The following is a 27,925-nucleotide window of genomic DNA, read 5'->3' as shown; positions in this document are numbered from 1 at the left end:
TTCCTTTCTGTTATAACTTCTTAACTAGTAGATCACGCGCGCTCGAGGTGAGAACATAGACTGTATTTATTTCGGAGAAAAAGGGGAATTTGTCTCTCCACTCTCAAGGGAGAGGGCTATGCATCTCTATGGGTCACTCCATGATCCCAACACCTTCCCGACAAAAGAAAGAGAAGATAATAATTATTGGTGGTAACTTGGAAATGGTAATTTCAGTATTTCTTGCGAGATTTGTAGCGGGGGGATTTGGTGTGAGTTACGTCGAGAAAGGAAGTTCGCTTCCTGTTCCGCGTTGGGAGCGCGATTCGGTTTTCTTCTGGTGACTTGAACGCTATCGGCTCTTGATTATCGAAAATAGACCGTTCTAGTGGTGACGGGTCTTCTTCACTATCGCTCGTGGCCCCACTTCTGAAAAGTTCCCTCCTGGCCGAGGTCGATGGGATTTCAACTGAAGCTTCCGGTCCTCGGGTTTTGGTTGTCGCGGGGCGTTCAGCGGTGGTTGTGGCCACATCTTCCACCGATGGGCGAGCCGACCTTACCGCTTCCGCGATCTCGTCTGCCAGGCTCTGCTGCGCGGTATTTGCTTGTTGATGTGCGCTATACCGGGAGGATGTTGGTTGAGATGGTGCTTCCTGGATCGACAAGTTTTCTAGAAGTTGTGAAACGTCGTCAGCCTTCATGTCTGTTTCCTTCATGACCCGTTGGGTCTCTTGTAAGAGTGCTCGAATTTCAGGGTCAGCTTCTCCTACTTGTTCTTCAAGGGCTCGGATCGACTCCATGAGCGCATCTCGTTCGTCTCCGGTCACGGCTTGGCCGTCCATCGCCTTAATCTTCTTGCACAGGGTTTCCATCTTACAAATGATCGGTGTTATCGGCTCTGGGGTCTGGAACATCTGCTTCTCCACTTGGGTCTCCTCCCTCCCTCGAGTTGTCGTTCTCCGTTTGGGTAGGGGCATTTCGAAAGCCAGCATGAGACCGTCGTAGACATCTCCTTGGCGGTGTTGGTTTGGAGTGTGCCGCCGTCTTAATTGGTTCGCGTGTCGCAATGTTGTTCGGTTTTCAACTTCAACATCATACATGACATTGTTGCGCCGCTCCACATTACCGTGGGCCCAATATTGTTTGTTGTGTCGTTCCATCCGGACATACACCGGGTCGTTTGTCTCGAAGCTCTTCTCTCTAACTCCGTGATGTCTATCGAAGTTCTTTTTCATTCGAGCTTCATACCTGGAAGTTTGTATTGAAGCAATGGCATTGGTTTTTTCAGCTTGTGGGAGCAGCATGTCGAGTTCGGTTCGGAACTTTCTCCCCGTGAACATTTCTGCAGGCGTTTTTCCGTCTAAGGCTCGCGATGGAATCGTTCGATATGACCTCAGGAATTTCTGGATGTTTGCGGAGGTGGTGCCTTCTCGTTGCATTTTTGACAAAGCTCTTTTGAATGTATCTACCATCCTTTCTGCTCTCCCGTTGCTTTGCGGGAAGTTGACGGCCGAGAAAGATTTCTTTATGTCGTTTCTACGGCAAAATTCTTTGAAGTCGTGAGCTGTGAACTGGGTTCCGTGATCGGTGACGATTTCTTCAGGAACACCATATTGGGTAAATAAGCTTTCAAATGCCTCGATCGTATTTGCTGTGGTGATTTTCTTCATTGGGATGATTTCCGGCCAATTGGAGAACGAGTCAACGATGATGAGATAATGCACGTTTTTCATTGGCCCGGCAAAGTCCGCGTGGATTCGCTTCCAGGGTCCCTCTGGCTTTTCCCATGGCGATAATGGGATCTTTACCGGGTTCTTACTGGCCAGCTGACAGTCATCGCAGGATCTGACAAACTCCTTGATTTGGTCGTCAATTTGTGGCCAGTACACGTATGATCTCGCAAGTGCTTTCATTCTCGTCTCTCCAGGGTGCCCGTTGTGCAGAGTGGTTAGCACTTCCTTCTGGAGGTCGGCCGGGATAACGACTCGGTTTCTGAACAAGATGATGCCCCCGGAGATGCTCAATTCACTCCGTCTCGAGTACAAGGCGAAGAGGGCGTCTTCGCGAGAGATTTTTGGCCACTGGCTGTCGATGAACTTTTTGGCTCGAGAGAGGATTCTATCGGACAAGGTCCCTCTTCGAATTTCGTCTCTGGTTACAGGTAGAGCCGCAATGTTTTCGTCGAGGGAGTTTTCATCGTCTAATTCGATGCTCGCTATGACTTTGTCGGGCAGCTCGTTGTTGCCGTCGAGGTGACTCTGTTGTTCTACGATGAGGCGGGACAAGGCGTCGGCTTCGCCGAAGTCTGTCGTTTTCTTGTACCGGATTTCAAATTGGTAATCCAGGAGAATCACGGCCCATCGTTGTAGTCTGTTCGCCGAGTGGGCTGAGATACCGTTTTTTGAGCCGAATATCGAGAGTAATGGCTTATGGTCGGTGTTGAGGATGAATTTTCGACCGAAGATGAATTTGTGGAACTTCTTGACAGCATAAACGAGCGCGAGTGCCTCCTTTTCGATCTGGCTGTATTTGCGTTCAGTATCGGAAAGGGAGCGCGATGCGTGCATAATAGCCTTCTGAGTTTGATTAGGCATTTCATGCAATAATACACAGCCAATTCCACTCTGGCTCGCGTCAGCACTTATGATGATTGGTAGATTCGGATCATAATGTGTTAGCAGAAGGTCCGATTGGAGGCATTGCTTCATCTTTTGGAAACTTCTTTCGCATGCGTGTGTCCATTCGAACCCTGCATCTTTTTTGAGCAAGTTGTTCATTGGTTCTTTCAGAGTTTTCATGTCCGGGATAAATTGACTGTAGAAGGTAATCATGCCCAGCGCTGCGCGGAGTTCGGAGATGTTTCTCGGTGAGGGCATCTCCACGATCGCCTTCGTTTTGTCGGGATCTGGTTTTCGGCCTTCGCCGCTGAGAATGAAACCTAGGAATTTCACTTCCGTCCGGAGGAATGAGCATTTTTCTTCGCGGATTCTCAGTCCGTTCTCTTGGAGACGTTGAAACACCTTCGCTAGTCTTCCCTCGTGTTCTTCGATTGTCGAGCTGGTTACCAGTATGTCATCGAGGTACGCGGTTGTACCTGGTAGATCATTGGTGATAGTGTCCATGAGACGCTGGAACAAGCTTGGCGCAGTCTTTACCCCGTAAGCTAATCGTTTCATTTTGAACAATCCCTTCGCCGTGTTGATGGTAAGGAGTTCTTGCGATTGACTCTCTACTGGTATCTGCAGGTAAGCCTCTGCGAGATCCAGCTGGGAAAAATATCTCCCGCCGTTGAGTTTCGCGAAGATACTTTCGGCCGTGGGAAGGGGATAAGCGTCGTCTTCGATTGAGTTATTCAATCCCGTGGAGTAATCGGCGCAGAGCCGGATCGTTCCGTCTTTCTTTGGACGATGACCACCGGTGCGGCATACTTGGAATGGGCTGTCGGCTCGAGAACGTCCTCGCTCACGAGTCGCTCGATTTCATCGACAATCTTCGGAAGTAGAGCATATGCTACGGGACGTGCTTTCTTGAAGCTCGGTGCGGAGTTTTCTTTGACCTTGAAAGTCGCTTCGAATGTTGTGCATTTCCCTAGGCTTTCGGTGAAGACTTCAGGAAACTTCCGCTTGAGATTCTTTTTGATTTCTTCTTCCTTGATGTCGATGGATCCCATTACAGATTGAATCGACCTCGCGGGAGGGTTCCTGGACTGATCTTGGAGAAACTTTTTCAACTCTGGGTCCCTTTGGATCCAGTCTAGCCCGAGTAATTCACAGTTTTCTGTTACATGACAGTCGGTGTGAAATTCGAGACTGTTCATGCGAACGGCGCAGCGAAACGTTCCGATGACTCTTAGGGGGTTTCCGTCGGCCAACGTCAGGCTAACTGTAGGTGAGCGTAGCGCTGGTTTGTTGAGTTGAGACCAGATTCGGCGAGAGATAAGTGAGACTTCCGCGCCTGTATCTAGAGTCAAACTGAACGTCCGACCGCTAATGGTGACCTGCTTTGTGAACCGTCTGACGTTATTGGATTGTAACCGGATCTGTCGAACATTTCGATCAGGCGTGAAATCCGTAGATCGATTTGAAAAACAGGCTCGAGGAAGGTGGCCCACTTTCGAACAGATCGAACAAGTTGTGTTCTTGTGTCGACAATCTCGGTGATGATGGTTCGTTTTGGCACACCTGTAGCACGGTTTCTTGTAATTATTGCTCGTGGAGGGTTGTTGCTCGTCTTTCGGTGGAGCGTTTTCTCTCGGTGATTTTTTTTGGATTTTGTTGATCTCGAAGCGGCTTTTAGCCGTCGGGTTGAGATCCTTCTTGAGTTGTTCGAAATGTTCCAGATCGTCGATGATTTCTGGAAAGCTATATTCGTCCTCGTTCTCTTCCATAAGTCTCGCTGCCCGGGCACGAATATCGTTGTCTTCGGGGTTCATGAGCGATAACATGAGGATGTATTGCTTCATTTTGTCGAGGGTTATATCCCCCCACTCTGCTTCTTCGGCTGCTTCGTTGATCAGACTGATTTTGTCTTCCTTGGCGAGAGCGCCACCTTCAGCCTCTAGTATCGGCGAGTATCGATCATTACCATTTTTCGAAGGTGTGTCCTTCGTCGGATTTGAAAGTGAACTTCGGGATTCGGCTGTTGATGTGCTCCATGATGGTGTGGGCCGAAGTTGAGGTCCGTTCTCGAGGAAAGTTTTTCAAGGCTTCCGTTACGGCTGCGGACACGATCAGTTGAACTTGCTCGGCGCTGAATGCCATTTTCTTTCTCGGGTGATGAGCTTTGACGAGTCACAATCCTGTGCTTCGCTGAATAGTCCTCTTCTGGCGGGCACTCGGCACTAGGTTTCGTGAGTTCGTTTGAAATCTTCGTCGCCACTGTTATAACTTCTTAACTAGTAGATCACGCGCGCTCGAGGTGAGAACATAGACTGTATTTATTTCGGAGAAAAAGGGGAATTTGTCTCTCCACTCTCAAGGGAGAGGGCTATGCATCTCTATGGGTCACTCCATGATCCCAACACTTTCCCATGCGGCAAGACTGATGAATAGATAGTTGAAGGCGACTCGCACATGAGCGGCTCTCAGAACTTGGGGTGGTTCTACGCTAAAAATCGAACGATACCGCTCAGGACAAGATGGATGCTCCGATATGTTGGGTGAGGGAGCGTCGGCAGGAGTCGCATTGAGCATGGAACGAATGGAGAAAGCATTGAGCCGGGCTCATGGAACGATATCTCGCTCCCACCCCAGGTCAGCCGAAATGGCACGCAGAGAATGCACAGAGACGTCATCGCGCTAGACGCGATTCCACAGAAGATGTCGGTGACGACCGCTCTTGTTCTGTCCGAGTAGAAACTCGCACCAGCGCTATCCCACGGGATACCCGCGCTGTGGATACCCGCGCTGTGTGTGTGGCTATGTCCTGGTCCGTTTCACAAGACCTCCAAGCAGTGGAACGCATCGGAGCGTCATACAACGAGCGTGCATGGTGGTATTCATACATCGACGAGGAATACTTCCTGGTAAGAACAGCGTGCTTTTCAAAGAAGCTTAGGAGCCGCTTCGAGCTTCAGCGTACGGCAACCTCCCGAAACCCTCAAGAGAAGGGTAGGCCGAAAGAGGGAAGTCGAACCCTGGGGTGATCCGCGTCAATAAGCTCCAAATGTACTAGATTTGTCTCGCGTCAGTGTCCCTAAACGGGGAAGGTCAGCATTTTTCTTGAGAACACTTTCGAAGCGCAGCTTGAAGTCGCCTCCCAGTCTGCTCCTTTCGGGTCGGACATAGAGGAAGCCTAGACGATATGGAATCGAAACCGAAACCGCTGGGAAACGGGCTTTCCGCGCGAAATGCACTGAGAAGCGGACCAACATGGACGAGAGGGCGAAATCATTTTTGTTGGAGATTTCGCGAGTGAACGACGAGATGCCGCTGAAGACAAATCCGGCTTTCAAGTTCTGATCCTCGGCAGCTGTCGGGAGGGCTACTCACTGACACCATTGCAGGAATGTCTCGGATAGAGAACGCTTCCCCTGGATGGTTTTTCATCCATGCGTCGATCGCCGAACCCACGAATTACCCTAAAAATCGTATACGGACCCGTCCAATGGTGGCAATGTGTGGCTGCAAGGCGGTGGGGAAGACAGAGCGACAACAACCTTATCTCTGAAGAAGTCGAGAGCTTCGACTCATAGTGATGGCTCCGCATGCCACACGAAATGACCTGCGAACTCCATGGAGTTATGTACTCTCGTTCATCGTACCTGAAGGCTTCGAACAGCCTGCACTGCCCACGAGGGCTGACGGTCTCCGAAGTGTACACGATGAAAGAAGAAGAATGGCGGTATTTTGTCCCCTGTGGCCTGAACTACGAGGGCGAGCGTGACAAGGGCCCCACGCTTCGCAGAGGTGAGCCGCCGCTTGTTTTGTGCCCATTTCAAGCTACCAGTTTGCCAGGATTTCGGACTGTAGTTGTCCCCGTTTCGTCCATGTTCCATATATCACCGACCTCCGATCCACAAAGGTCGTGGAGCTCGGCGAGCCGCTCGAAGAACTTCGCAACCATAGGCTCATCGAATGATGTGGCTCGCGATATGCTGGTAGCTTAAGGCCCCCGGCCGAAGAAGCTCGTATTCCGTTTCAGAAAGACGGAGTACCAGGCCATTCCATTCGTCGACCAGGAGGGCTGGGGATCGCAGCCGGTAATTTAGGCGGCTCTCAGTGCCATCTACCTGACTTTTCTCGAAAACGGACCAAGGAATCGGACGCTCTCTTCAGACGTCTACATTGGAGGAATTCGCCGACCCCTGTCCGGGGTCGGGAATTCGCTGTGCTTCTTTGTAATCTACATACCTCATACTCCCCGGACTCGTTCTGCTTTCCACAGTACTTTTCGGCAGAACGGAGACAGATTTCATAGTGCTCAGACGATTGCTCAAAAGTGCACCGACCTAATGGGACAGCCTCTAGTGCCCGCAAGACACCGTCGTCCACCCAGTCTACCCGGCGGCTACCCGAGCACGTTCAGTCAATCTTTCACAAACCATGGTGGCGCTCGCGGATTCTCACTCAGGGGACACGGAAGTAGATGAAACTCAATCGATTCGTTTCTGGAGCGAAACTGCTCGAGCTAGACACTGCTCTCCGAAAGTACTCGGGCACATCACTGATGTCGACCGTATGTCGCCTGATGCACCTGCGAGGCCGACAGCTCGTCCACGAAGTTATTCGATAGGGCCAATGTGCCTCGTATCGCGCGGTGTCAACATGCACCGTGGTCGATTTCTGATGCTTGACTTCGATTACTCCGAGACCGCGAATCGAGTATTGGAAAGCCCATGGTTGCGGAGATGCTCGATTGGCGAGGATCCTCCCTAGCACAATACTGGAGTGGAAATTTATCATTAGCGTTGTCTCTTCAGAGCATACAGTGTAAGGAGCACAAAACGTCCTTCAATTAAGTGAAAAAGAAGAAGTGATTCATTATATTGAGCTCATGATCATATTCGCACCTCCTGTGACTGGGTTGATCCGCTACCCCAGAGCCCTCTACCTATCGAGAGCGAATGCCTCTCCTTCGCACCGATTCTGAATTATTATGCTGGTAGCGGAAACGTTTCTCCGGTGCCAACATTTCCCGGTCTCCCAGCTCGCCAACTATAGCCGATCTCCTCCGTAGAATCACCATTTGTTTTCATATTCAATCTACGTCATAGTCGACGAACGAGCCCTTCGAACGAACATAGATTTCCCTTAGGATGCATTGCATTTAGTGGAACGCCGAATCGAAGTCGGCTTTTTGAGAAAAACGTGTTTTCAAAGAAAGTATCTCGAGAAGATCACAGACAAGATTGACTCCATGGGTTCCTGATGACAACAAGGAGTTATCACTGGATGACACCGAGTCCGTACGCTCTTCCCGATTTTCGGAGTAGCTAGAACTAGGGGGCGAGACCCTGACCTATCCTCCGCGAGATCGGATAGGGAATTGAGAGTCTGGGATCGATCAAGTGGGCTCGAGCGGGATATGACCCCTGCGTTTCCGTAATCTCTGCTGTCTCTGACATCACTCTATCTCCGCTGACGACTCTGTCGAAAGACAGCTGACGGAGTGCGACTGTCGCGCCCTCGGTGGCCAGATCGAAGAGTCCGATACGGGGTCGCGAATGACGGCGCCGTTCTTGGTGGCGCGAATGCCTGAAGACGCGGCGCGGCGTGCGGCTGACTCAAAATTATTTGTTTCCGACTGGATTCAATCGTGATCGAATTCAATGAGTAGATGATGGTTGATGAAGGATAAGACAGAACCGACTGAGAGAGAGGTGGGGGGATAAGTCGGAAAAGTGGTCAGAACCGACAGCTTCCCGCGGAATGGTTACTTGGTGTCACTGGAAGTTCGTGAATATGATGTGTGCTAGAAATCGTATCATTGTAAAGATAAGGCAACGGACCCGTCCGTGGCATCGCACGTTCGTCCATGGTGCTTAACGTTCTTCATCGTCTTCAAGGGGAATGCTTGACGGTATCTTTTCGTTAATTTTCCAAATACCCTCGAAGAGCCCATACGCAGATACCCCCTAGGGTTCAACTTCTCTGACGAATCACTAACTATGTCCCACGACCGAAGTTCCAGCCCGATCGGAGGCTTACATGCTCAGCGTTTCCCTTGCTAATATTCTACATCCCAAATACATATTTTTGCAACCAAACGTATCTGATGTGTAATACTCCGGTTTTGTCGCAGAGAAATCGCGCTAATCCACCGAAAGAATCGGGATGCTCCAAATCTGATGCATAACAATTGGGAACTCATCTACTCGATCAAGACTCGATGCCTCGAATGGATCGGCCTCTCCAAGCTACGATCTCGGGACCTCGAGCTGTCCGACCTCCTGAGTCATTCACAAGTTCAAATCGCCGACTAGTCAGAGCGGCGAGTCCCAGGACATATTCAATGAATGTCGATGCAGGAGCTACCTCACGGAAGCACCCGCCGACTCGGGAGCACGTCGAACACCCGAATCTCTCAGCGGAGTTCATTGAGCTGTGAGTCATGTCATGGCGTGTCTCGTCCGGCAGAAGGCGACAGCGAGCGCAGCGTGATTTCCCAAAGATTCTCGAAACTTTGTACAGATGCGACATTTCCACGGAGCCGTTCTGAAGCGAGATTGCGGCTCGAGAGCTGATCTCAGTTCGACAGTCAGACTCGTAAGTGTTCTGGTCCTCTGACCAACTGGACTGAGGATGATTTCCCTCACCTGTCCCATCGACTTTACGTACTGCCGGGGTAGACGGCATACATACATGTCCATGGAAATCAGCCGAGCGGTCGCCCGAATCTCCCGGGGAATCCCTTCTCTCGAGTTTTGTTTACCGGATGTCTATGAATCACGCCTGAGAGGTTTAAACATGAATCAATGCTTCCAGAAACCGAGTCTCCCTGTTTCTCTAGAACAGAGTAGAGAATACGAACAATTGGATTGTTCCGATTCAATGCTGCCTCCATCTGACGCCACAGTTCCGCGTGCGCTTTGACCCGGAGAAGAGTAAGATCTGTTCGTACATAATTGTCAAAAGGCGGACATGTGCTATGAATGTTCGAGACCTTCTCTCACTTGACAGATACGTGGGTAGGTATATCTAGCCAGTCACAGAGTGGGTAGTCTTCTATTGTGAGCTGTTTTGCTTGACGATCCATCGACAATCACACTTGCAGTTTGTGAGGCAGCTCCCTCCGCTGAGCCGTTCTCCGTTCGTGAGTATTCGTCGAAATCAAAAGTCGCCCAAAACGTTGCTCCCTTTGTTCAGAGGTAGATATCACACGATCTATAGCGCGTCATGGGCTATGCTCTGAACATAATGATTCAGCAAGCAGGGGCTGTGACCCGGCGATCGGGAGAACACCCCGATCCATGGCTTCCAAGGTCTAATCACAACCGATCGGGGGGTTCTGACCGGGATGTCTCCTCGGGACGCCATTCGAGCCAGACACGAGGGATTCGCTCTTTTCGAGAGAATAGCCCAAACACCGCAATCTTTCCATCACCCGGGAGCCCCCTGGCACAACTTCCTCTTCGTAAGCCGGAGAAAGCGAGGCAGATGTGGGCTCTCAATCGTACATATCTTTTTCCCGCACAAGGATGTTTCAAAAAATGTGGTCGTGGACTCTCTTGACCATTACTCTTGCATCCGTGGCACATGGAGACTTCATAGCAAATCACTTCATGGATCAAATTCTGAACGAGATGAGAGTGCAGGTAAGCTCGGGCCGTGGCCGCGGACGATGCAGTATCGGATTTACATTATATGCTCGCCCGGCAGCCCTTCTTATTTCAGAATTTTATCAATCCAGCGCTGATTCTCGGACCGATTCCCCGTAAACGTGATTGCTCTTGCCTACAGGTCACAAACGGCGGCTTGGATCCGCTGAGGGCCAATCCATTCAATGTTTTCGTACGGAAAAACGGTGAGGAATCCTCCTCCTTATATCCCGTAGAGAGGGCGTACTCGAATTCACGTAGAGCTGAATGCGATGAATTGATCAACAGGAGCCTTCAATCACGACTGTACGGGGCAGTTCCTACAAGGCTCTGGTTACGGACTCAGCAATATCGTACGGCTCGGAGACTGCACCTATGGACCCTATGGGAACGGAATGAAGCTCGGCTGCAACGTCGCTCTCAGCTCTTTCAAATTCATGATGAACGCTGACATTAAGGTAGGCCAATCTTATCTCGACAGATTTAGTCGAATCGATCCGGATACATTGTACATGCGGGTTCAGCTTCCCAGGCTGTCTTAGCTCCTCTTAGACGTCGGGATCGGGGGCCGCAACTCCGCAAACAGATGCTTTTCGCATAATCGATTAGAGCCCCCTCAGTGGCCGATCGAGAATCAGTCTCCTACATGGAATACTATCTCCAGGGTGATACCTTCTCCGACAAGACACATTCGGTGTCCACCTCATCGCAAGTGCATCCTAGGAGTTATGCTGTGATAGAAGTTCAAGGAACGCGCGGATTTGCGGCGCGGCTCGATAAAATCACCGTCCCATCAATCACCCTGACAACGAACGTCATTCAGGGCAAGATCGACTTGAATAGCGCTAGGTGAGTTCGCGTAGCGAGAATTTCATGTTCAAAGTTGCTTACTGCTAGTCGGAAATGTCGGTCGAGGCAGCCGCGTGGATTCTTCCGTGAAGATGGAGGGTCGGGGAGAGCGACTGTTCATCATGATCACCGTCGGCGTCTTCTGTTTCTCTGCAGGTTTACGGACTTCGTGAAGCAAGTGAACGGAAACCTCGCCACCCAGCTCGCTATGACCTTGACCAACGCGTACTCGCACCTTTTCGCCAATGTTGTCACTCAGCATGCGATGCCATGAATTCGAGTTCTGGGATAGAGGAAGCTCGGAGCTCCAAGTGGACCCGAAGTGGCTCCCAGTATTGAAAAGGTTGGCAGCGAATCGACTCCAGGCCCGAGGAGGAACTACTCGAAACTTATTTTGGTCCTGATTTGCTTCCAATGTACTCGAATAAAGGATATTGATTTGGGCAAAAGATGCTCTACAAGCGTATCTTGTGTCACGGGTCGGCCGAGCATCGTCCGGACCGGATTTCACAGATGGCAAATCGTGGAGGGACGCCTTGTCATGGAAGCCATGAATCGATCCAGATTTCAGATGATGATTGGAGAGTATCGTTGTCACCCACAACATCGGCCAGCAATTATTCGTGTCTCACTCCGACTTTTCGGTTTGCTTTCGTCCGGGTGATCTCCTAGGGCGGGTATCGCTCCGGCCCCACTCTCGTCTCGGCACTCGACCCTGTCCTTGACCTTCGAGAATGGACGCGAATCGAGAAATGCGCCAATCGATGGAGCAGTCTCATAACAATGTCCGATTCCGACGCTTGAGACCCATATTCATGTGAGAATGTCCACCGCGTGATTCAAATTCAAAATGGTATACCAAACATAAGCACGATTGAAGTCTCGAAAATCAGAGTAGGAGTTAGTAAGGAGAGGATCATCGAGTTTTGTTGTCGGAGCCCTGTCGACCGTGTCCTCTGCGTCGGAAGCAAGATACGAGAGATTTTATAACACTCGACCCGAATCGGTGCACGAAATATCGTGAACACAGTCGAGATGACACGACCGTAAGTTAGACGATACATAGGAAATCTTTGATTCGGAATATATTCTGTTTCATTCCTATAGTCAGATTGCCCCCAGCGCTTTGGAAGTTTCGAGAAAGTCTTAATAATGTGAGTTGCCCGGCTGATGCTCATCTATCGACAACTGACTTGCCGCTGACTGCGCTCGACTGCCGATCATTTTCAGGAGAGTCGTCCTCGGGCTGCTTATGACTGCCCTCGTTCCGGAGCACATCCATGCTGACGCTCGGGCATTGACCTACGTCATGTATCGCGCAATGTTCAACACCGAGAACTGGGTACGTTCGTTTTCTTCAGTTTCTGTTTCATGGTGATTGTGGATTCCGGATCGAAGTGCAGCCGCGTTTTTCTTCGAATCGAATTCCCTCCAGCTGTGATTATTTCTCAAGGCTGAATCTCTAGCCATAGATGGACACAACAGACTCACTGAAGTGAAGACCGAGCCGATTTGTTCAAGTAAGGAAGCCCTCGTTTGACATCGAACAACGATCACGAAAACAATACATACGATCAACCATGTCACCCGAAATTTGGCGGCGATAAAATCGAGAATGATCCCCGTGTCTCGGACGCTCAGATTCATTCATGATCTCCCCTGTATCTGCGAATCGGATCTCGATATTCTGAAATGAGGACCATCGAGTATTCGACTAACGGTTTCGTTTTCTCCGTGCGCTGAAAAAAGCTTATCCGTGCATAAAGAGGCTCACCCTCAAGTTTGAGCCCATAGCCTTATCCGGTCTCAACGAGATAAACATGGGAAAAAATGGCTGCAGGCCAACATCGGCAAACAACAGATCGATAAGCTGTTATATCGAAATGCGACCCGTCAAAATTTTCGGCCTCGTGACATTTGATGTGAGTACGCTCTGCGATTCCTTAACTGCCGGGCGTTCAAGAATATTTATGAGACGAAAGAAACTCGAGCCCCCGTCTGGGAGCACTCTAGTCCTCGATGATTTAACTACATCATCGTTTCCATTTCTTCCATTCTAGCAATTGCCGTACAGCAATGATCGTTTTACTGCTTGGGTGCAAGTGAAGGAAGGCTCATTCTACCTCTTATCAGCGAGAGAACTCTTAGATAGAAAATTGTACTTGACGGAGGCAACGTTTCCCCAGCTCTGGTTCGATGTGAAGAACGTCACGAAACGGCTGAAGTTTGATGAGTATACGTGAGTCGTTGTTCTCCGTCATTACTTATCTCGACATTGTGGCACGCCGAGCCTAAGCGATCCCGGTAGGGAGAACTCGAGAATTCTTACGAGGAGGAACCCCCCAGGGATCGGAGTGGCGAAAGGACTCTTCCTATTCACAAATCTCCGAATGACTCATGGGTCTTGTGAGATGTTTGCTCGCCCGATCCTCGAATTATGTAGTTATTATGCGAGTTATGCATTGAAGACCTTTCTCGAAGGAAAGACCTGCTCGAGAGGAGTCTATCCGATGCCCTGAGTCGGAAGCTGAGAGAGTTCATGTATCTTTACAAAATACGTATCGAGAACGAGCTCCGCTTCCTGACTGTGAGAGAGGAAGCGTTCTTCAAGGAATTCGAGATGGCACACCATTCGGATAACACACCGAGCCACAAGAACCTTGGACTCAAACATGAAGGCAGAGGTAGAGCTTCTCATGGCCTGATAATCTCGTTGAATCCCTCCCCCCAATCACGGTCTCCCCGAATTTTGCCATTTCCTCCACAGGTGATGCTGGGCCGGAAGACACTCAGAGGAACGCCACCGTCTCGAGCACGAATGAAACGACTTCCGAGAGTTGGCCATCGACCGAGCCCGAAATGGGAGTTTCTATCTCCGGAAGTGATTCAAACAGCACTACACAAGGCATGATTGGAACGACGAACAGTCCGGGCACCACCGATGACACGTCAGACAGCAGTGAGAGGGCTGAAACGAGAACCCCTCAGGAGGACTCGAGAACCACTGAGGTAGACCTGGGCGACAAGGGGAATGATCCGGGAACTCAGGAGGAGGACTCTGGAGGAGCCGGCGAAGATTCTGAGAGCCTGAAGCAATACTCCGAAGATGACGCAGAGGACGACTCCGACGAAGACCTGGAGAATCCTCAGAAAGACCCGGAGGGCGCAAATGAAGGAAGGGAAGCCGCGGGCAGACCTAGAAGGAATCGCAAAAGTCCAAGAAATAAGGACGGGAGAGAACCCAGAGCAGAGGGGAGCAAGACAACTGTTCCGAGGGATTCTAGAAAAGCCCCACGACGAGAGAGCTCGCGGACAGGGGCCGAGAAAGGTAAAGGAGGTTCTCGGAGGCGACCCGGACAGTCCGAAAAGAGCAAGAGAGATCCGGGGAGCCGCGGGAAACAGTCTGAGGAAGCTCTCGTAAACTCTGAGAGAGAGCCTGAATTCGCCCCAAAAGAGAATCTCGCCTTCCGAGGGGACCCCGAACTCTCTGAAAAATATTCCGGAACCGCTCGGAACAATCTTGGTGGTAACAAGACCGGGAGCGGGGCCTCTCAGAACGAACTCGAACGTTCTGAAAATAATTCTGGAATTTCTCGAAAAGATCGGGCGCGTTCGGGAATCGACGATAGAGATTCGGAGCGTCCCGGAAACGCCCCGAAGGATTCGGAACGTACCGACAGTGACCTGGAGGAGAATCCGGATGACCTTCAGGGGGACTCAGGACGCCCTGATGAGAATATCGGAGGTTCTAGGAAGGATCTTGCGGGGGAGAAGGGTGGCCGAGCACCGGACGGTGATGACGACGACAGAGCAGATGCAGACATCGACTCCAAGAATGTCGAAGAGGAGGCGAAAGGCATCAAGAGATATGACGAGGGCGCCGTTCCTGGCTCGTCGAAAAATGGAAGCGAGTCAGAACGCTCAGAGAAGGTTCCGGGGGACAAGGAGGAGGATAAAAGCAAGGCGGGAGAAAACTCGCAAGGAGAAACAGGCACGGTCAAGCAAGACTTGGGGAATTCGACGGAAATCGCGGAAAGCTCTGCTGGAATACCAGAAAACACGTCCACATACTCGAGCGTTGGCGGAGCTTCGGAGACATCCAACTCTACCGGACCTCCGAATAGCGGTACAACGAGCAACCCCGGAGATCCGGTTGGGAATGGAACGATTGCCCCAACGCCATCGGAGGGTCAATCCGTCGGTCCCGGTGCGGATTCTATGGGAGAACTCGGAATGGTTTCCACTGATAGGAGCTCCACAGACACGGGTACAGAGAATACGACGGAAGCTCCCAGCAACGGTACGCCGCCGTCGGTCGCTGCGGATAATCTGCCTTCGACGGGAACTATGAGTCAAGTCCTCGTCGACTCTGGACCAGCGACAGATGGAGCCTCCAAAAACGGTATTCTCATGACCGATAACGACGTGGTAACCCCACCGACACTCAATGGAAGAAGTGGGACCGACGAGAATATCGAGCTAACTTCCCCAGACAGATCACAGGATTCGTTCCCTATGGTCAGCAGGGGACCCTCGCGCCGCTCGACTCGCGGGAAGCGGAGGGAGCGCCCTCGACAGTCCGCGCGCAGCAGACAAGCACGTCGGTAGGATCTTCGAAAGGAAACGATGGGGCGGAATAGAAATTCCAACTTTATATAGGTAGGAGAGAATTTTTCATCATAAGCGAATCATTATGTAGCCGTGAAGGCCCAAGAACATAGCTCGTATACAGAAGGCGGATACGATGGTACGGGAAGGCATCAGTCGATAGGATCAGTGTTGTCCGTTGGCGAGCTCTAGGGCTTCCGAGGCCTTCCGAGGCCGAGCGAGATAACGGAAGAGAGCGAGGCCATGATTGATCCGAGAAGCACTCGGAGCAGGGAACCTGAATCAGCCCTGCTTTCCGGCAGACAGAAAGAAATGGTATCCACGCGAAGGACTCCTCTTAATCAGTCGAGGAACATGACTATGACTCATTGAGCGTGGCGACGGAAGCCGGACGAGAAGGAGACTACGAAAAAGAATAAACGTCTGACAAAGCAATAAACGTCCTCTGTAGTTGGATCGCGTGCGTCCCCGAAGGGAGCATTCGAGACTCGAGCAAGCTCCTGGAATCAGGAGCGGAATCTTCCTCACCTGTCGGTCATCCTTGGTGGTTCTGGTTCGATAGAAAATCGATCAGATGTTCCTGAGCCCGGGAGCCCAAGTCGTTCTCCCCGTCTGGTCGAGGGAATAGCGGTCATCGGGGATCAATAACAAGCGCATGAGTTCGGTCGTCGGGCATATGTCGAGAGCACCCAAGGCGCGAGTATTAAATTTTACTCTCGTGATCAGATCGTGTGCCTACTGGGAATGTCCAACTCCCTTCCTTAGTCAGCACTCATCGTCGATGGGCACAAATTCGTGACCGCCTGAACAAGCCTTTCGGAACTCGTTCTCTGATCTGACGGAAGTCTCTCTTGCTGTCGCTCGGCACAGCGTTTGAGCTTCCGATAGTCGGCTCACCTCGCGCTTCGACGGATCCCTTGCCTAGGCTTGAGCTTCGGGGCTACGCTGTGCACCGTCATGCAAGATTCGAGCAAGAAGCGATCGGGAATCACTTGTTTGAAACTTGTACTGACGGTAGTGAACGCCGTCGTGCTATTATGCGAGATAGTCCTCGTCGGTTCCGTCATCTATTTGACCGCAAGTGAAAAAACCACCTTGGTGGACAGTTTCGGTCAGAACACCTACGAGATCTCCTTCGGAGCGGTGATCGGTGTCGGTGTCATGGTCATTCTGATCACTCTTCTAGGCGCTGTAGGTGCAATCAATGAGAACGCTTTTCTTCTGAAAATCGTAAGCCAACCGGGACTCCGTGTTCTGCAATCCCTCCGTATGTCTTGGAATTTCTGTATTCTCCTGAGTCCGCCAATCCTATATCGGGGGCGGACCCCTCACGTATTTCAGTACTCCACGCTGATGCTCATCTTTCTGATTGGCGAAGTTGGAACGTTGGCATACACTGCCACACAAATCGAAGCGACGTCGAAATACACAGAGATGGCCCTCTATGAAAGTCTGAAAGTCTACAACAGCAGCAAGGTCGTGACCCGAGCGTGGGACGTGTTTCAGAGAAAAGTAGGAGCTCTCGCACATATTTATCCATATTAAGGTTAAGGTCTGGTCAGCATCGCCTGTGTACATACTCGAGGATCTAGACCCGGGGGAACAATTCTTGCAGAATGAATGTTGCGGCATGCGACCGTCGTCAAATTCTATGGTAGCGCCGCACCTGGCGTTCGCTCGGGCGAACATGACTTCTCTGGTGCCCGAATCGTGCTGTCTCCCCGACCTTCCGAAGATAAATATGCAGAAGTGTCTGGGGGGCTCCCGGAACTTCATTCACAAAGCCGTGAGTTCATTCAACGATGCACAAATGCAGGGGCGGGGAGAGCATAAATGCTGTTCGCAAGACTATGCTTATCTAAGTATTGAGCGAGGTGGGGTGGGAGCGGGATGTCTAACGGATTTTCTTCTGAAAGCGAGTGAATTCTCTTGCAGGACTGTTACGTGGTCTTGAAGGAGCGTTTATCGCAAAGTTACTCTGTGATTGCGGGAATCGGCGCCGTAAAAATCGTCATCACGGCTAGCGCCTTAATCCTGTCCGTGGTTGTTCTCTTGTCTGTTTAAAAAGGCGGCGGAAGTAAATCAATTGGAGTAGTCGGCTCCGATGGCCTCCGATACCGTCGATCGAGTTCGTGAGGAGTGCGGGAAAAGACGGGATTAATTATTGTGTATATCCATTAAAGAACGAGGGCTCAACCATTTCTCTTACAATAGGTTCGACCCGAGTGAATATTTTCTGAGTGAGACCCATCCAGAATGCGCTCATTGAGTTGTGTCCCAAGCTGTGGCATCTCACGATCCCTGCTTGCCTCAGTCACCCGAAGCGTCCGACCGTCACAGCTTGTCTTCCGAATTCTGATTCGTTCGAGCTGATCAGTCTTGTACGGAGCTTTCCACGAATTATAGTTATCGATACTCGGAGCGATGGTTCCTGCTGAAGAAGTTATTTGAAATCCGGTATTTAACGAAGGAAAACATTCACCGGGAAAAACTAGTTGAGTAGTATTCCATCAGGCAGATTTCTCGGAAGAAAAACCCTCTCTCCTGTTTCGGAGAAAGACCTCTTCCAACGGATATATTTTATTGATGATGAAAAGTCAATGTATAGATTCGCATTCTCCTTGTCTTCTAGCGGACGTCGGAACAGGGTGACAATTATGATGATCGTCAGAATCCAAGATCACGAGCTTTCGATTTTTCGTCAGACGGGAGAAGCTTCCGCCAGTGTACAATCGATTTCTCATCGACCTCGCTGTCTAGGAGCGGCATTCTCGACTACAGCCTGGATTGCTTCCCGGCCTACAACCAACCTCGTCATTTCTCCCCCATTCGACGCAATAACCGCAAAAGTGGAGCGCCCTCTTTGATGATGGAGTTTTTCCATCGCATCATCTCCCGTGCTCTAGAGGTGAACTTTGTTTGCGTCGAAGTCTCCCTGAGCAATCATAGATCGTATCGACATCGATCTAATCGTTGCGCGTCGGAGGGGAGGCGAGGGGGGCACGCGACTTGAGCGGACGAGACGACCTCCTCTCCTCCCCATCGGCTCGCAACTAATCCGCCTCGATGTGAATTCGCTAGTCGCCCTCTTGTCGAATCCTCTCCCGAGCTAGGAATCCGGTGAAGATCATATACATGATACGAGGAGTGAAGAGAGGGCTCCCTCATTCATTTTTTTTGCACGGGGAAGCGAATGGATTCCCCGATACGTCGCGACTCGCGACGTATCCGTCGCAGAGCCGACGCCTCGGTTCTGCTCTCCTCGCACACTCATCGCTCACACCTCGTTCACGAGGGACTCGTTATCGATCCCCTTGTCGTTCCTGTATCGGCGTATTCCGTCCGCTGCAAGAGAGTGTATTTTTCTAATCATCGACATGGCCACGACACCAATGGCCGAAATGACCAGAGTACTGAAAAAGATGAGAAATATTTCTTTCGTTTGTCCGAGTCCTAATGCGTCGATACTCTCTCGATCATCGCACATGCGAAACTTGCGGTATTTCCCGCTGAGAATCTTAATCGTAGCGTTTATCTTCCTCTTTATGGGAATCGCATGATGAACATCGCCCTTCCCGCCGAAGAATCTTCGTTCATCGCGATCCCAAGGAAAGAGGGAAGCTTCCAGATGGTGATACTTCAATAGATCGTGTTCTAGGATTCGTGACACGAAACGCATGTGTCTCCTGATGGCAACGTGACCAGCCAAGCAGACGCCCGTCGAACAGATGGGCTGCGCTGCGAGCGACTTGCCGATGACTTCATACAATAGTCCGCTGTTTAGACCAGAGAGCTGCATTCGTAAGATTTCTGGCTCGTTGCACAATGTATGGTACTGAATCAAAAGTGCACGTTTCAACCAATCCGAAACCCCGATAGTGGACACGGATTTTTGTGGGCAAGGCTTCCGCATGTTACCTGGGGTGACGGAGGCCTGAGGCTTCTTATCCTCTTTCAATCTCGTGACATCAATTACTTGATCCTTCGACGCGGGCGTGAACCATGTCTTGCGATGAGCCGTATAGAGACATGAAGTCACCGTGCAGTTGGACCGCTGAATCTTTCGTCCATAAGGGTATGAGACCACCTCTACCCTCAGGAGATTCACCGGGTACTGGATCATCAGAGATACTAGGCCGCTGATGAGTAATACGAGGATTGTCTCGCGGTTGGTTCGGATCAATGAGTTGCAAGCGTTGCCACTGAGTAGATGGAAGCAAGTTGAGCCGACTTTCCGGGTCAATGATCGATGGCGGCACACCGACAGCAGAATCGGAATCGACATGAGAGAGGCGACCGTCAGAGGAAATTCCAGAGCCATGTATTTCGGCAGATTGGATATGAGTCGGACATGCCACTGCAGCGGGACTGCAAGCCGGAGCGCCGAGTAGGTGTATCCAAACATGAACAAGTTCTCATCCTGGAAAGAAATGAAAAAAGAAATCCTGAGGATCCAGTCTGTCTTCCTGACCGCGGAACCAAGGGTCGCGGTGCTATGCACCTTGCTTCTAGATCAATACTCACTCGATCACAGCTCCTCAGGTGAATCCTGTGCCGATAGGGCACCTCTCTGGAGAAAGTCAGAAAGAATGAGTTGAGCCAGAAATGGACACTGCGGTTGCGAAACGATAGAGTCGAGAGAAAAACCGTCTCGACACTCTGCATGGAAAAGCTCCTTGCTACGATTGGAATTACGCCGATCCCAAAGGCAGGTGATTTCCTTGTCACGATGATAGCAGCGACGAGGATATCCGTATCCTTCCTCCTGAGCAAAACGAATGAGCGTAGGAAGTAAAGGAAGCAGGTCTTCCGTTGCAATTTTTTCGTAACGAATTTCAGCGTCGTAGACTCTTCTGTAAACTGCCGTGACTGGACTTCTCTTATTTGGATGAGGACACGCTTTTCCAAGTTCAGGCGTGAGATGCTGGTTTGGATAGCGCTGCAGTCCCCATGCCCACAATCGTTGCTGGGATCCCAATGAGCGATCGCGCTCTCCTTTGCAGACACTCCGTCACGCTCCCAAGAAATAACAATCTCTTTGTCATTCCGTTTCAAGATGGGAGATCTATGTGCAAGATACACATGCGCGTGGGGCAGTTCCCAGAGAAAATTGAAGGAGTTTTTGTACTCCGGAGTAACATACAAAGCGAAAACGAAAGTCATTCTCCTATCCGATGAATATTGAGAACACAGAGCTCTGCATATGCTGCGGAGTTTCTGAAGCGTGTCGACATTGTATGGGGACGTTACCGAAGCTTCAGATGTGCACGGAACTCGTTGAAGAATCAAAACGACCACGCAAACAAAGCCCCGAGAATTTGTGAAGAACATCCAGGCTTGAGCGCTCCGCTACTTTTCATCTCCTCGATACAGCGACACAGCTATTCCCCACGCTATAGATGTTCCTTCGCCATGCGACTGATTGAGAGAAAGGACCGTCCATCGATCCGCACGGAATTAAACGCGTCCTGTTCTCCCGGGATCTCACTTCCCTGGACCGAACCGAACAATATCAGGAGCTCCTCTCAGAGCTGAAACCCACATCGCACCCATGGTCGAATCGGGTTTTGCGACCTTCTACCCCAAAACCGTCGTCTCAAGTATCCGAATTCTTCCGCCATAGGACCTCATGGGGCACTCGACTGTCTATGAGAGTCAATACCCTCTCGACGAGTGGGAAAACACTCCAATTCTCCTCCACGATGAATTTCCCTCCTGATGTGATGTGGTTTATCTTCGACCCCCCCGAGCATCAAACTCAGGGGGCACGATAATATCCCCATCCGATCACTCTTCGCGACCACCGACGGAGTCAATGCAGACTACAACACACGATCCACCCGAGAGATCGGAGAATGATTTTGTTGCCGTCTCCAATGCACTTCGAGGTGCTCCTCCCTCCGAACCCCAGGAAACCCATAAAGGATCGCCTCTACAAGTATGGCGTCTCTCTGTCGATATTCTCAAGCTGTGGGAGCCACTCGTATCTCGCATTTCAACCCTACGGATCGGATTGGATTCGCAACCGCCTCTTGGGATCCATAGATTCATTAAGGATTCGCGATCGGTGCTCGCGGCTTTGTAGATCTACCCCATCCTCGGCGGGCAAAGAATCAACAGGCAAAGTTTCGAATAACCTTAGTCATTTATTAAATCCCTCATTGAGTTGCATCGTTGAACTTCCGACGAGGACTGAAGAATGGAGCTGGAATCAAGGCATCAGGTGGCGGCTGGCAACAGTGTGTAGGACAGCGCTGAATCTTCCGCTGAGGATCGACGAGATTTGTCGAGCGACGTTCCTCTCGGTCTGTTCCTCGAAGTTATAGAAGCTGAGGAGGCAGATAGGGCCGATGAAAAAGGGATATCGTTTCGGAGTTCCGATCAGTGCAAGACTGGAGATCGAAAATGGGCATAGCCCCGGATGTTAATTACCGGCGGCGCTCGATGTCAATTTTGCCTTGCTCAACCTTGGATACAAGATCGATTGGACCCACGGTCAGGGAAATGAGCTGTGCCGGACTGCCTTCCCTTCCGTTGAACTTGATTTTGAGGTAGCTCCCGTGAACCTTGGACGAAATCGAGATGCTGTGCGACTCCTCGCCATTCAGGTCACCCTTGAACCAAAAATTAAGTTGCGAGTGAACGGTATCATCTCATGGCTTGCGCACCATGGCAATAGCAAAGTCCCCATGAGGGATCGATCAGGGGTAGACCTCCCAGGAGCTTAGTTATGCTATACCTTCGCAGTGTGCTCAATCTGGGGAAACGGAGACCAACTTCGATGATTAGAGATCTTGGAGCGATCAGCACCATGGATCACCATAAATCATTGACGCCTGTGACAAAGTTCAGGATCCGACACAGTTAAGATCTTTCGGGTAATGTAATACCTCAGTCGACAAATCTTTGAGGATGCGGTCCATCATCATGTTGGCCGCCGAGTCACCTGAGGCGGCTCCGACGAGCGCGGTGCAGGTGATGACGCGGAGCAAAATTTTGAATCTGTGAGACAGAACATCCTTAAAGGATTCCAACTGTTTCCATTCGCCCGATCTCGCCAAAACAAAGGTAGCGGATCGTATCCCAGATCAGCTCCAAAGAAGACCGATTCGGATCGAGGAATACATCCGCGATTTTCTCTCTGACTGCCCTCGACTCAAAGCGAACGTTTGAGGAACAAGCCAGCTCTGTAGAGAATTCCGAAAGGCTCTATATCGGCTTTATCTCTCGGGATTATCGGGCTCCAAGGACATCTGTACGAATCTCCCGATTGTGACGTCATAGGATAAGCTCTTTCACGCCCGGAAAGATGTGGGAGGACAGTGTCGTGTTCCAGACGGCGACCGATCCGATCGAGAATATTGAAGACGTCTGACGAAGTCCGACCTTTCTAGAGTCAGGACTTGTGTAGAAAAATATGACGGCAAACGAGTCGAGCCTGCTCAGAGGAAATCGCTTGGAATGACGCACGATGCTCTTTGTGTTCTTCAGCTGTTAGAGACACACCCGAAAACACATCTCTGAGGCCTCGGGGTCGGAAAATTTGAGACTCCTTGAGAACCCATCCAGGTGGAGGCCGGAGCGATCATCTATCCGTTTGTCGAAGCAGACGGGCAGTCTCTCTGTCGGACGGCCAGGGAAATTGAGGTTGAGAATTCAGATTGCCGAGTCGCGGAGAGTCCGAAAATTCTCTTACGGCTCGCTTTTGTGAGTATTCAGCATGCTCACGGTACTCATTCGACCGGTTGGACATAATGTACCAGGTTTAGTGACCAAGCACAATCCTCTCGCTGCTAGACAGAAGAAGTATACGGGCAGTCCGCAATCCCCAACGCACGGTTAGTCTCTGATAAACGGGAACGTTTCAGAAGGCCGGGCGTCTTCAAGCCGGGATCTGGGAGCAGACCACTCCACCATGGCCTGCAGCTGCGAGGCGGCGCATGGAAATCGACTTGGGGACTTGGGGAAAATAACAGGGGGCGATGGAATCAGCTTCGTCCTCCAATGTTGATAGCCGGAGCATGATTATTTGGTACCGCTACGGTTTCAAACTCGTGATCAATCCTCAAATGATTTCGAACCTTCGTTTTAGAATGAGAAGTTAACGCGCATGCTATCGGTAGCGTCTGAATTCAGGACGTCCTCATGTGCTCCGCCTGGATTCGCGGCAAATCGCCGAGAGAGAATTTCGGTCATTCGTGTGAGACATTGGCCATCGCGGCGGGGACCCCTGAAAGATCTCCCGCGGCAAAGGCACCAACGACCGCAAGAAACGTTGGGAACCTCGCGACTCCTAAAGGGATGAGGAGTGAGCGACATCGTCAACCTCCCAGTCTGATAGGCGCACCTCTTGCCTGCAGGTCCCACTCCCGAAAAGCGTAACTGTTCTCTAATTGAAGAGCTGTCTCGGACATGCAGGCAGTCTCCAATGGAGGGACAGCTTCTAAGGCCCAAAATCAGCTATCCATGTTTGCTAGACTGAAGAAGATTCCCGGGGAGGGCTACGAAACACTATTCCCTCGTATATTTGCCGTGGAACCCGCGGTGTTTGCGCTCGAAAGAGACCTCGCTCTATCCTCATCGTGGGGAACGGTGGAAGGAGGTGGGTCCCTCACATACGAGCAGTACACTCGTAGCTGAACACTGAGAAGGCCTTGGCCCATACCTATCGCAGGGCGTTGCTCCGTACCGTCCGAGCTCGGTATTTCTCAGCCTTCCTCGGATCGCGCAGCCCCATTGCTCTGATCACCTCCCGGAACCGAATCGAGGGTCCGTCCTCAGCGAAAAAAAATATGAGTCGAATCCGTCAAACGGAAACTCGAGTCTTTTCTCCCCGACTTCTACTACCTTCCACCCATTTCTCTCGACTCCCGATGCCTTCTCCGTTGGCAATCAGCGATGGACGCTCCGACGAATTCCGAAAGCTCGGGGATCGTCGAAAAAGAACGCGAAAAGCGTGAGCGCGGGGACACTACCTGGGACACAAGTCAGTATAAAGTGAGACCTCGAATAATGAAAGCCTCGATTAGCGAACGTTGCGGGTAACGAATCTTTTTTTTTGTCAAAATCTGCTTCGAATAGCGAACGATTTCTAGGTCTACCAAAACATATCTTTCTCGGCCTCTCTAGAGACGAATGAAACCTCGAAGAGAATCCAGGATACACTCAGGACTGGAAGAACTCGTCGGACACAGCGCAGTATCGACCCTGTGAGTTCGAAGATTGAAGCGACGATGCTCGGTTGCACACAGCTGTGGTCACGCTGCCCCGTTTCCCGGAAAATCATATCCTTGTTTGTGGAGGAAATGATAAACTAGAGTTCACGTCAGTCTCAATAAAACCGTCATTCACCTCCTACCCCTGATGACATCTTTGTTTGTGAGAAACATGATGTTGAACTAATGTCAAGGGGCCTGACCTGAGATCTAAGTGCTTTCCCCTCTCCGAGGATTTCCTAGACGATTTCGCAGGCACCGATGATCTTCCGAAGCTCCACCAATCAGCGCAGAATCTACCGTCGCGCCGAAGCATCGTATGAGCCGGATTGTCCGCGTTGAGTCGTCGTTCGCCGTCCCGTGAAAGCCGTCGGGCATAAGCCCATTTGAATTATAATCCAGGTGACGTCACTTTCCCTTTAAAGAGTCGGCCCCGACGCTGCACTTCCATTCGTTCCATTGATGCGAAATCAGAAATCAGCATTGTCGTGAGTATTATGCCGAAGACCCCGCCCCCCCTCCTCCCTTTCCGGCGAATTCTTCAACAGGGGTGAAGGAGCTCCGATTCGCGGTGATTTCTCTAGTCGAACAATTCCAGATCCAAAAGTCTCGCGAAGATGACACGAACTCCGATGAAAGTCGCTGCTTTGCTTGCCCTCGCGGCGATCGGTTCCGCGGCCTCCGTGTTCGACGCGAACGACATGATGGACAGAATTTTGACGGAGATGGGTCATGAGGTCAGTTCCCTCGGCTTTCTCAATTCTGACCCATGAATGCTCCACAGTCGCTCAGAGGGTAGCTCTCAAACCCAGGAGCGGGGTTCCGCTCATTTATTCTGCGAACCGTAAGTTTACGTGAGTTTCATTCTGCGCAGGCCTCACGTCTGGAGCTCGACCCGATCAGGGCGTACAGATTCGAGCTCACCGTCAAGGGTTCGGGTAAGCGAGCGGAATGGCCGATGCCCGTTCAAGAAAGTCATGCTGGCTGTGTGAATCGAGAATCGATCTCCGTGTTCTAAATCGTCCTATGTTTCCAGGCTTGGGAGGCGAAATCAAGGCTCATTTTCCCGAAGCGGTATTCACTGGTCTCGGAAGTATCACCAGGGCTGAACGCTGCAGTCACCTTGTTCGGGGATCTAACTTGAAAATGAAGTGCTACGTTTCTTTGTCCGAGATCAAATTCGCGATGCATGCATCATTAGCGGTAATCTGATTCAGGGACATGACTCTTTGGAATTCCGCGGGAATCGTCTATCGAGCCGATTCGGGTTATCGGCGCGCCGAACTCCGTTTCTGAAACGTGAGCATGCTCGGAATTCCAGGTGGACGGACCTCCCGCGAAGGATCTCATTACCACGGAATCCAGTGTGGGATCCGATGTTCTCGCGCTCATTGGAATTGAACGAACAAATGGACGCGTGACAGTCAATGTGATCAAGCCTCCCACTTTCGCGCTGACAACAAAAGTCGTGCGAGGAGAATTGCCTTTTGAAGACTTGAGGTTCGTTTTTCCGATCTATTCGATCTAGAATGCGAGGATATGATTCCGATTGTTCCAATACTTGTCGCCGTGATACCTGATCCGATGCCTGCTCCGTAGGTACTCGGACTTCGAGAGGGAGCTTCATGCTGAGATCTCTAAGCAACTTGTGACTATACTGGACGACCGGTACCGTTACGACATGGAATATATCGCGGGTCGCACCTTGGATCTCTAGATGGACCGAGAAGGCTCCATTCGCCATCTATATCTCATGTCCGTGATCACCTATCATGAAATAAAGATGGATTCTTGCGAAACGTCATCGATGGTTGTTCATGCGGCGCATCCATCCGTCACGAACGACATGAGGTAGAAGGTCGAGAAGCTCCTTTCGACGGGCCGCTTGGTTCTGGGAGTGCGCTCCTAGAATGTTGAAGCCTCCCGCTCCCGATTCTCTGCGAATCGCGGCTTGAGATAAGTGGTATAATGTGCTCGGATCCAGTGATCTCTACAGTGTGCCACTGCGGCACAATCTCCAGAGACTCGCCTTCCTCCCTGATTGAATGGCGTTTGTACGAGAAATCGTTGGCGATGGCGTCGAGGTATCAAGGCTCGCCAGTGGTCAGGTGGACGACAGTGAATTCAGCGCGAACGCTATGATTTTTCTGAGATGCGATATCCTAGAATTAACGCGTCGAATCACGCTGAGGGAGATAATGAACCATCCAAAGAGCGCCTTGAAACCCGATCCGGAAGTTGCAATGAAAAGCGGCATCGGCAGGTGAACAGAAATCGCCATTGAGAGTGAGATCTCTACCTCGCTATGCTCAAGCTAGAACGACCAGGTTCACAAGAACCGACTGCGGAGGTTCCGACGCGATTCCTCTTGGTCGCATTGCTCATTCATTTGCTCCGTCTTTTCCTCAGCCGAGGTCGCCGTAAATCTCCAAATAGTGACCCGGGCCTCTATTTCTTCGAATGTCGCCTGCGGGGGCTTTTACTTATCTCAGGACAGATTTCGCGTCGGAAAAGCGATGTCGGAATTGGGGGGAGAGAAAGCTCGCGAGAGAGAACTTGGCGATAATCACATTGTAGCGAAATCTCTTCAGAGGGGCTGGGATACCAGGCCGGCTTGTATTTTTCCGGAAGCCAGATTTTCCACATCGCTCGCCTCCCGGACGATCAAGGATCTGTAGTCATGCTCGGATATACAGGGGGTGTCTCGAACATTATCCTCAGCCAGGACAACGATGTCAAGCGTGATTATAATGAGTTACGAGAAAGATGCGGTTTGGGCTCCGCCACTCTCGCTTACTCCCATCCTCCCATCCCGTATATCCAGTTCCCTACGGATTGCGACACCCCAACCTTGTCTAGTGAGCCCTCAACAGATAGATATTCCCCAGCTGGCCCTTGTTCCCAAGTCGGGGTGGGCGGCATCTTCATCCTTTAGGCTGAAATTAGCACCGCCTTTTCGGGAAAGACGTTGGAATAGTGTTTGCGACCTCATGGCTCGCTGGTTAAGCCGAACCGG

At 51.0% G+C, this 27,925-nt stretch overlaps 2 protein-coding genes, 1 long non-coding RNA gene and 1 pseudogene across 3 annotated transcripts; 2 read left to right on the top strand and 2 right to left on the bottom strand.

The window, feature by feature from the left end:
* Window positions 1-212: 212 nt before the first annotated feature.
* On the bottom strand, window positions 213-4,739 carry LOC100905660 (uncharacterized protein K02A2.6-like; annotated as a pseudogene).
* Window positions 4,740-9,628: 4,889 nt separating this feature from the next.
* Window positions 9,629-11,535, top strand: LOC100904931 (uncharacterized). The gene is made up of 6 exons (XM_003739306.1): window positions 9,629-9,732; window positions 10,117-10,234; window positions 10,380-10,443; window positions 10,526-10,695; window positions 10,902-11,086; window positions 11,243-11,535. Exons 2-6 carry the CDS (start codon window positions 10,118-10,120, stop codon window positions 11,358-11,360), a joined length of 654 nt encoding a protein of 217 aa, XP_003739354.1. The 5' UTR covers window positions 9,629-9,732; window position 10,117; the 3' UTR covers window positions 11,361-11,535.
* Window positions 11,536-21,825: 10,290 nt separating this feature from the next.
* On the bottom strand, window positions 21,826-25,249 carry LOC100905368 (uncharacterized). Its single transcript, XR_001951253.1, has 3 exons — window positions 25,113-25,249; window positions 22,127-22,308; window positions 21,826-22,023 (listed from the first exon to the last, which is right to left on the bottom strand). It is a non-coding gene; the product is annotated as an uncharacterized LOC100905368 (long non-coding RNA).
* Window positions 25,250-25,351: 102 nt separating this feature from the next.
* On the top strand, window positions 25,352-26,711 carry LOC100904354 (uncharacterized). Its single transcript, XM_003739302.2, has 6 exons — window positions 25,352-25,397; window positions 25,508-25,646; window positions 25,784-25,847; window positions 25,946-26,112; window positions 26,231-26,409; window positions 26,509-26,711. The coding sequence occupies exons 1-6, from the start codon at window positions 25,372-25,374 to the stop codon at window positions 26,624-26,626; spliced, it is 693 nt and encodes a 230-aa protein (XP_003739350.1). The 5' UTR covers window positions 25,352-25,371; the 3' UTR covers window positions 26,627-26,711.
* The last annotated feature ends 1,214 nt before the right edge of the window (window positions 26,712-27,925 follow it).

The sequence above is a fragment of the Galendromus occidentalis genome, unplaced genomic scaffold (genome assembly GCF_000255335.2).
Source record: "Galendromus occidentalis unplaced genomic scaffold, Mocc_1.1 scf7180000076499, whole genome shotgun sequence".
Taxonomy (NCBI): domain Eukaryota; kingdom Metazoa; phylum Arthropoda; class Arachnida; order Mesostigmata; family Phytoseiidae; genus Galendromus; species Galendromus occidentalis.
The sequence above is the reverse complement of the archived record's forward strand: the minus strand, read 5'-3'. Positions and strand labels throughout refer to the sequence as shown.

What these genes read in the sequence shown, in the direction of transcription:
- LOC100904931 (XM_003739306.1), top strand. Translation starts at nt 10,118, where the DNA reads ATGTTTCAAAAAATGTGGTCGTGGACTCTCTTGACCATTACTCTTGCA. An exon ending in TGATGAACGCTGACATTAAG is followed by an intron (nt 10,696 to 10,901) that starts GTAGGCCAATCT and finishes TACTATCTCCAG; the next exon opens with GGTGATACCTTCTCCGACAA. An exon ending in ATCGACTTGAATAGCGCTAG is followed by an intron (nt 11,087 to 11,242) that starts GTGAGTTCGCGT and finishes GTTTCTCTGCAG; the next exon opens with GTTTACGGACTTCGTGAAGC.
- LOC100904354 (XM_003739302.2), top strand. Translation starts at nt 25,372, where the DNA reads ATGCGAAATCAGAAATCAGCATTGTC. An exon ending in TGACGGAGATGGGTCATGAG is followed by an intron (nt 25,647 to 25,783) that starts GTCAGTTCCCTC and finishes CATTCTGCGCAG; the next exon opens with GCCTCACGTCTGGAGCTCGA. An exon ending in TTGCCTTTTGAAGACTTGAG is followed by an intron (nt 26,410 to 26,508) that starts GTTCGTTTTTCC and finishes CCTGCTCCGTAG; the next exon opens with GTACTCGGACTTCGAGAGGG.